We start from the raw sequence: 9,233 nt of genomic DNA, 5'->3' as shown, positions 1-9,233 counted from the left end.
CTTACACATCACACCGGGTATAAACCTGTTGTTGCATTCCTAATTCCAGTGGCTGGTGTCACTGGTATAAAGGAGGTAATGTCAGTGTGGGGGAAGGGTGGTGGAGGGTGAAGACAACCTTCTCCCTCCCTCCTCACTCCCTCCTTTCCTCCCTAAACACACACACACACAGTCACACACACACACACACACACACTGCCTCCCTCACACCAGTGCTGGCTATCAGCAGCGTCTGACGGCTGCATCCTTTTGCTGTAGCAACGCAGCTGCTGCTCCTCCATCCCTCTCGGCTTCGGCTGCACCTGACATCCCGGCTGCAGGAGGCTTTTGTGTCTCCGTCTCTGGGTCCATTGTTGTTTCTTCTCCCCTTTTTTTTTCTGGTAAAGGAAAAAAAAAAAAAAAAAAAAAAGCAACACCATGGACATGATGGGCAACAAAGAGCGACGAGGCGTGAATTTCAAAGGCTTGCTGAAGAGGAACTGGCTTCTGATTGCCACGGTTTTATCAGTGCTGCTCGGTATGTATAAAGAATGAGACACTTTAACCTTCACTGATCTCTGTTTCTTTTCTTTTTTAAAAAACCTATCTTCACTGCTGTTTGCACATCCATCCCTCCCTCTTTGTTTTACCATGCAGCCTTGCTTTCTGCTGCTGTCACTGCTGGAATAAATCAACCTCTTGTGCATCTGCTTTGCACTGCTCGACTTCACAGCCACAGAAATTAGCCTACACGAAGAAATAGGCTACAGTACATTCATTGCATTTCATATTTATATTGCCATACAGGAATAATATGGAGGATTGGGGGGTAACTGAGTGTGGTGTTGTACTGTAGGAGACATAGCCTCTGTCCTCATAGAGGCAGAGAGCAGTTTTCCCCCCCTCCCTGTGTCTGGACGTGTCTCAGACAGTCAAACGTGACCAGACTGAAGTGACAGCTGATGCTGGGTCTGTATGAGGAGTCCCAGTAGCTACTGAGCACACAGGACACAGCAACCGCAGCCCCTCATAATACAGAGGCTTGAAAATGCTGAAAAGGACTTAAACCGTGCAATTTAAATGATTTATTTTTATTTTGTGTGTCCTCTGTAAGATGGTAGCTGAGGGATTCGCGGATTTCACGTAATTTTAAGAAATTCTCTCACATTTTTGGAGACGTCATCTTATTTATCTACAGAGCTGACGTCAGTATGTCGTTAAGCTAGCTTAGCATAAAGTCAATGTGAAGGGGAAACAGCCTGGATTGGTTAAGGCTACATAAACAGGTGTTTCACATCTTTGCTACGTCTCAGTTGTTGGAGTATTTTTTTTGTATTAAAATATCCATCCTTTTTTTCTTTTCTTTTTCTTTTTTTTTTACTTTTATTTATTTTCATTCATTTTATTTTTTTGTTGTTGTTGTCACATTGAGTTTTAGAGCTGTTGGTTTATTAATTAACTTTAAACCAGAGCTATGCTAGCTGCTTCCCTCTATTTTGACCCTTGCAATGCTTGGATGCTAGCTCTAGGTATCAGTGTAGATCTCTTCTCACTCTCAGATAGAAAGCAGACAGGTGTATTCTCCAGGATGTTGAACTGTTGTCCACCCAAATGTGGTGACAAACAAATCACGAGGTAAACCTTATTTTTCACTAGCTAATTTCTCTGTCACAACATTTACCACAGCAGCAATAAAGTCTCTCATCCGCTGTTGTTGATTTAGCATGAGGACAAGATGACCTCCAACAAGCCACTCCCAAGCTGTTTTCTTTTTAAGCTTCAAAAGAGTTTGGCGACAAGCAAATAACTTTGAGTCCTGTCATAAACTGAGTTGTGAGTCTTTATGACTGACATTGTTAAAATTAGTATAAGGACACAGTGTGATTGATGCAAAGCATCCAAAAATAAGAGTCAGGTTTCAGAGCTTTAAGCAGATGTGTCAGTTTCAACAAGATCTCCAACTTGAACAAGCAAAGAGGTCATTTTTTGTTTTACAATCATATGGTTGTTTGTCATTCTCTTATACGACCCATATGAAGAGATGGTCCTCCAGTTAAAAATTAGCCCAAAGGTCATTTATTCGGTAGGTCATATGACCCATAGTTACGACATTTTTAAGGCAACATTTAGTGGCCGCAGTAATTATGACAGGAGCAGACTTGGAGGTGTCGTATAGAAGTCCGCACTGAGTCAAAGTTGAGGTGATAGGATTAGGATTTATTCTCTTATGAGTTATATTTATGCAGGTGCATTAACTGAAACCATGTTTTTTTCTAAACCCAACAAAGTCTATACTTTTTGCGCTTAAAGCTAATGAAGCCATGACCGTTATTGGAGTGACAATTGGTGATGATTGGTATGTCGGTACGGTAGCTGTGTTTATTATAAACCATCAAAAAAAAAAATATCATCCATTACTACAGATGCAGGATTTCAGATGTAGCACCTTTACACAGTATAGCCTACTCATTCCTGTAGAGTGTGAATTTCAACAATAGCTATAGTGTCATCCCAAATCAAACTACAGTCACCGGTGATGACGATCTTCAACATTAACCTTTTTTACAAGTTTGAAAAGACCCTGGTCTCTCCTTCACTTATAGGCTTCACAGTGAAGACAACGACAAAGAGACACAATAACACCAAAAATAACTACAAAAACACAAACCGGGGGATGCAAGGCAATCACAAACTTATAGAGACCATATAGAGACTCAGAGTGACTGTTGTTTGTGGTCTGTCAGGCTGGAGGTTCTATAGTTTCTATGCAGGAGTGAAGGGACATTGGCCCTCTGTCTTACAATCCATACACTTCCTTCATAGACACACTCATGAAATGAGAGCGGGTTGTTTCCCAAATTGCTAAATTGCTTTTCCTTTATAGGTCTAACAGATAGAAACAGAAATAAATTATAAATTAATCTCAAAAATTTTACAAGCCTCGCATGTGATTTTACAGCCACAGAGCGAGCAGGTCGATGTGGTGGAGTCGTCCAGCTACGATCTGCTGTGTCATCCCGTCTTTTACAAGCTTCTGTTGCTTGTAGATAACACAGATCACTAAAAATCCCTGAGTGGGATAAATGTGGCGTTTATAGGTGGACGGATTTCAGGAGTGTGTGTGCTGGAGTTGGAGGGTTTAGGGGTTTATAGACTTTATATACATTTGAATGCTATAATGATTTATGCGGTGGAAAAAATAATAAAAATCAATTAATCAATTAAAGGATCATCAATTCCACATGACAAAACACCACTGAAGAGTAAAATAATGTGTCAGTTTACTGTAAATGTACCTATCCAGTTTCCACATCTGTTTCTATGGCTGTAACAGATGTTTGTTGGTCGTTCTGACCCACCTCTGCCTCTGTCCTGCTCTTTCAGGGATCAGTTTGGGGGTGGTGGTCAGGGAGTACGCCTCCCTCTCCCATCTCCACAAGCAGTACTTTGGCTTCCCGGGAGAGATCCTCATGCGAATGCTGAAGCTGGTCATCCTGCCGCTCATCATCTCCAGCATGATAACAGGTAAATCTGACTTCAAGCGTCCAACAGAATGAAGAAAACAAACAGTTCACCATCCCAGTATGTTTACAGATTCTGTCGGTACGTGGCTGTTCATCAACATTCAGAGCAAATTTGACATAGACTGGCTTTTAGGTGGGGAGGTGGAGTGTTGGCACCAGGGAGGCTCGGCCAATCAATCAAGATCAAAGACATGTCTGTCTGTGTAAAATCTCATTTGTCCAATTCAAAGGCATCTCTGGGCAATTTTTTGTCTTTGAAACGTCATCAGTTTGTGTAGACTTCACTAGACTGGTTAGTCTGACTAGCCAGTCTAGCTATAACTAAAAACTAAGTCCAGTTGACTTTATTCAATTGCCTAGTAGAGACAATATCAAAGACTTATATTTCATAAAAACGAATTAGTTCAGCCTTTTTATCTTTTCTTTATTTCTCCTATCTTCAGATCTAGCATCACATAGACCAGTTTCCCTTAGGCTATTGATGTAGATAGATTGGCTTTAGCCTTGGATACATAGCTTAGTGATGCTCTTTATTCACTGTACTGTATGATGAAGAACAGAATTTTCCATTTGGGGATTTTGTTCCATTGTTTGTTCCCATCTATATTTCCCTGGAGATTTCCTTACCTGCAAATCAGACGTGAGTAGTTTGTGCCGATTTGTGACAAGCCTATGCTGCTCACCCACCCATCAGTCAGCAGCCTGCCCAAGGAGACGAGGTTTGTAGGGAGGACGAAGAAAAACCAGAGTATGATGAGATCTGCCAAGTGGTGGTAGAGCTGAAGCAGTCTAAGCCGTCCATCACTGTTGTTAGCCAGTGAGTTGGCATTTCCCATGAGGATCAATAGCAGGAGAGGATCTCTGAGCCTTTAGCTTAGCGCTGGCTCTTCATCCACGAAACAGCTTCTGCTACGTGGACTTGCTGCCACATGTTGCCAAAACGTCATTTGAAGGCCGTTATGCTAAAAAAGACTTATTTTGCTCTTGTGGACAGGTGTTGCAGCCCTGGACTCTGAGGTGTCAGGGAGGATCGGTCTGCGAGCTGTAATTTATTACTTCTCAACGACCATCATTGCAGTTGTTCTTGGTAAGTTCAAGCCTTTCCATACTTATCTGGTTCTCAGCATCACTTGATCTGCAGTGAAGACATCATGTAGATGGTGTTTTCTGGTTAATGATGTTGACGATAATGTTGAAACACGCCTACATTCATTTCAGGAATCATTTTGGTGATGACTATCAAACCAGGAGTCTCTCAGACAGCTGATCACATTGATAGATTCGGGACCACGCCCAACGTCACGACAGTGGACACACTCTTGGATCTCCTCAGGTGAATTCCCAGTCCAAAAAGCCACAGGTGGAAAAGCCTGGGCTGGGCTTATTGATTTATAAGTAACTAAAGTGACATTTAAGCCTCTGAAGCTACAATGAAAACCTTTGGAAACACTACTGGATTCAAAGTTTGAAATTGCAGTCTGTCCTACCTCCTGACTGGGTCAGTCCTACCAGACTACCGGACAGTGAATGCAACACAATGACTTGTTTGAAATGGTATAATAGCGGGCCCTTCCAGACGGTCCTCAAAAGCATTCTTGGTTTTTTGGTTGAGCTGAACACACAAAAACTAAAAGTCACTGTTCTCAGTTCAAAGCATTTTTTTCAACTTGAAAGGTTACATAACGTGCAAAGTTGAATCAGTGCACTTTTAGATGATCCAGTGACTCTGCAATAAACTGAGACCTTTAATTCAAAGTTCAGAGAGTGATATACAACCAACATCCAGTTTCTTAAATTGAATCTCTTGCCCACATTCACAGTCTTTGTGTGTAAAAATCATTCCCTCCTGGATTCTGCATAAAGACTTGCTGCAACAATGACTCATCTGTCAAGACAGGATTGCAGTGCACAACATTATCTTTATGCATTTAAACCCAATCTTGTCCTTTTCATCAACAGAAACATGTTTCCAGAAAATCTAGTGCAGGCTTGTTTTCAGCAGGTAAGAGTTTTACCAGCCACTTTTTGTTTTGTTTTGTGCAGTCTTTTACAGTTAATGTAGCCATGTGATTGTAACTCTGATGTTGTGAAATGTGATCAATCGCACTAGTACAAGACAAAGCGCAAAGAGCTGGAGCCTCCGAAAGTTTCGCCCGAGACGACCACGATTCCTCCTCTCACGACCACGATTCCTCCTCTCACGACCACTGTCATGGCGGTGGTAGAGGTAAAAGTGTGCATGTTGTCCATTTGTCAAGCAAAGCTACAGGTGTAGCAGAGCAGGTCACCAGGTCTTGTGTTTGGATGATGCATTGTCATGGTTGTTGGGGTTTTGACCTTGCATTGATGACGGTATGTCCTTGTTGGTCCATCAGCTCCACTTTATGCTTCATGTTGCTGCACCTGGGAACAGACTTCTGATCTAAATACATCAGAAGACCCACTAATGAACCATATGTCCCATTCATCCACCACAACCTCCTTATGATGTGGATTTTTCTCTTCAATACAACATTGCCACACTTAGGACTTTGCTCCTGTCATGTCAACAAAACAGACTAAAGGGTCATGAGAAGCTTCTGCACAGATGACCGTTGGGCTTATTTTTACCAGGGGACACAGTCTTTTGTGGGCCTGTGTAAAACATTTCAACACCTTATCAGTGTGTCTTTAGGGTTAACAAATATGGTTGTTAAAGCAGCTTTGGGGCCTCGTCTTACCTAACTGAGTGTCTCCTCTTTGCAGAATATCACTAAGGACTATAAAATCGTTGGGGCGTATTCAGATGGAATCAACGTGCTGGGGCTCATTGTATTCTGTGTTGCGTTTGGCCTTGTCATTGGGAAGATGGGTGAAAAGGGGCGGATCCTCCTGGAATTTTTTGACGCACTGAATGAAGCAACCATGAAACTGGTCCAGATAATTATGTGGTACGTATAAAAGACTGCAATACGGGTATAGAGTATAGCTATTTCAGCTTCCATATCCAAGATCATTCAGAATACTTTCTTTGTCTGTCTTTCCAGCTACATGCCCATAGGGATCCTGTTCCTAATTGCTGCAAAGATCATTGAGGTGGAAGACTGGGAGATCTTCAGGAAGATGGGTCTTTACATGGTGACGGTGTTGAGTGGGTAAGCCGTCCAATTACTCCGTATCCACCTGTTCCAGATACTGGGATTTATGGTTGACATTTGGGCCAGTGCTGCCTCCCAGTGCTACAGTAAAAACTGAGCTCTTTGTGGGCACTGATAAGGGGCCAAGGACATTTAAAACTGCTCAACCTGCAGATACAGTAATGAAAGCTTTGCTCACATGTCTAAATCTAAGTGACACACCATTATAGAGTGAACAATAAATCCTGCAGCGACACCAGGTTTATTCTTGTACACCGTGTTCACATTTTCTGGTTGTGGATGTCAAACTGAGACAGATCTCCTCAAATCTCCCTTTAGAGGAAATGTAGCAGAAATCTGTTGGGAGGGTACTTAGCTTTTGGCTGACAAAAGAGTCTTTACCTGTTTAAATCAAGGCTCTATATCAGTAATTATGAGTTGGTCATTACTTCCATTGACGTGCCTAATGCACAATTCGAAATTAAGTACTGGAGGACCTGAATGAACTTGAATTGGTGGTTTTTCAGACAGATCCAACCAGGTCAGGTCCAACCAGGACCAACCATAATATCTAACCCTAACCCTACCCCTAACTAATGTGATACTGAACCAAAAGTACTTTAATAAATTATGATTCTAGTGATATTTCTCTAATGGTCTGATTGTATTATACTGTACACTAGAGTAATTGTGATTCTGTTTTGTTCCTCAGTCTTGCAATCCACTCCACCATCTGTCTGCCACTTATCTTCTTCATCATTGTGAGGAAAAACCCTTATACATTCACACTGGGAATGGCTCAGGCCTTGGTGACGGCGCTCATGATCTCCTCAAGGTCAGTATCCTACAAGCTCCTTCTTGTGCTTTGCATTGAAACATCATATTAATGGTTATAGTATTTACTGATTAATGTCTTCCAGCTCGGCCACTCTACCTGTCACCTTCCGCTGCGCTGAGGAGAACAATCGCATCGACAAGCGAATCACCCGCTTTGTCCTCCCGGTCGGCGCCACCATTAACATGGATGGGACGGCGCTATATGAGGCGGTGGCTGCCATCTTCATCGCACAGCTGAATGACTATCCACTGGATGTGGGCCAGATTGTGACCATTAGGTATGGTTTGGTTTTGACTAATGCATATAGCTTTTTAGAGAAACAGCATGAGGATTAGACCACAAGTTAATCAGAATCAAGCTAACATGGAAGTACCAAAAACTGCAGTTACTCTGATGACCATTTGAGGGTGTGGCCTTTTTGAATGACAGGTTCGTGAGTTTATGCTTGCTACAAACCAGCATGCACCAACGCCTTGGTCTCTTTGATTATTTTTGGATTAGCTGGGAGTTCATGGGCGGAGTCAGACACCCTTAAGATGGCAAGATCATTGTGATGTTCAGAAACATATGGGTCACATTTCCCTTTTCCACATAGGCAGTTCTGCAGCTAGTTGGAAGCCAATGCCAAAGTTGCTCCACTGGTCTCAAACCAAGAACCACTTATGCCAAGGCACTGGGGCAGGGTTAGCTTGTTCTACAAGACTAGCTAAGACTTGATGACTGCAAGTTTTAAAAAAAAAAACATGTCATAATTGCATCCATCATGTAATTTATCTCTCTCTTGTGGCCATAGTGAGCTAGCTTGACTAGCAGTTGTTGTCTCTATATTTTCTGTCACTGTGTTATCCCAATGACAAAGGCCAAGAAGCAGCTTTTTGTCCTTGACTCAGCTTCTCTTTGTTTCAGTATAACAGCCACAGTTGCCAGTATTGGAGCAGCAGGAGTCCCTAATGCTGGCCTTGTCACCATGGTGATTGTATTAACAGCTGTAGGATTACCTGCAAATGATGTCACTCTGATAGTGGCTGTGGATTGGCTCCTGTAAGTCCTGTTTTTCCACTTTTAATATATGGAAGTTTGAATTCTAACGAGACTTCTACCGTAGATTTACCGTGAGTGGTGTGTTTCAGGGATCGTTTCCGCACCATGATCAACGTGCTGGGCGACGCCTATGGAGCCAGCATCGTTCAGAAACTGTCCAAGAGGGAATTGGAGAGAATGGATCTGACGTCAGACGTGGACGTTGCCAACCCCTTCGCCCTGGAGGCCACTCTGGACGACGAGGAGTGCGAGAAGAAATCGTACGTGAACGGAGGCTTCACTGTCGACAAGACAGATGCGATCTCCTTCACGGAGACCTCCCAGTTTTAGCCTCTGGCCAGCTCAGAGGTTTGCAGAGAAAGTGCCGCGCCGCAAGGGATGTAAAAGCAGAAAGCCTTCCTTCATTTATCAGCACCACGACGATGACGACGAGACGGGAAACTATCCAACCAGACCCATCCAAGCTGAGACATTAGCAATAGCAGCCTCCATCAAGATTATCCAAGATGATCACAAAACAACGTCGACATTTACAACCACGACTGAAGTGCTTCCCTCTTACTCGAATTGTGCCAAGATTAATAAAAGTCAGTGTACTTCTGAATAATAAGAGTGTGTGTTGGTGTGGGTGTGTGTTTGTGTATTTGAGTGTGTGCGTGTGTGTGTGTAGATGAGGTTATTCTTTTTCTGAGATGTGTTTTTCAACTTTGCAAAAAGAAAATGGAAACTGTTCTG

The 9,233-nt window shown here is 42.7% G+C and overlaps 1 protein-coding gene across 1 annotated transcript; it reads left to right on the top strand.

Moving 5' to 3' along the window:
- Positions 1-417: 417 nt before the first annotated feature.
- On the top strand, positions 418-8,828 carry slc1a1 (solute carrier family 1 member 1; the record flags this gene model as incomplete). Its single annotated transcript, XM_083992750.1, has 12 exons — positions 418-517; positions 3,364-3,504; positions 4,498-4,590; positions 4,722-4,836; positions 5,463-5,505; positions 5,614-5,730; positions 6,249-6,433; positions 6,530-6,637; positions 7,332-7,454; positions 7,540-7,734; positions 8,364-8,498; positions 8,588-8,828. 12 exons carry the CDS (start codon positions 418-420, stop codon positions 8,826-8,828), a joined length of 1,596 nt encoding a protein of 531 aa, XP_083848876.1.
- Between the last annotated feature and the right edge of the window lie 405 nt (positions 8,829-9,233).

The sequence above is a fragment of the Trachurus trachurus genome (assembly GCF_905171665.1).
Source record: "Trachurus trachurus genome assembly, chromosome: 18".
Taxonomy (NCBI): domain Eukaryota; kingdom Metazoa; phylum Chordata; class Actinopteri; order Carangiformes; family Carangidae; genus Trachurus; species Trachurus trachurus.
This window is presented reverse-complemented; position numbering and strand designations above follow the sequence as displayed.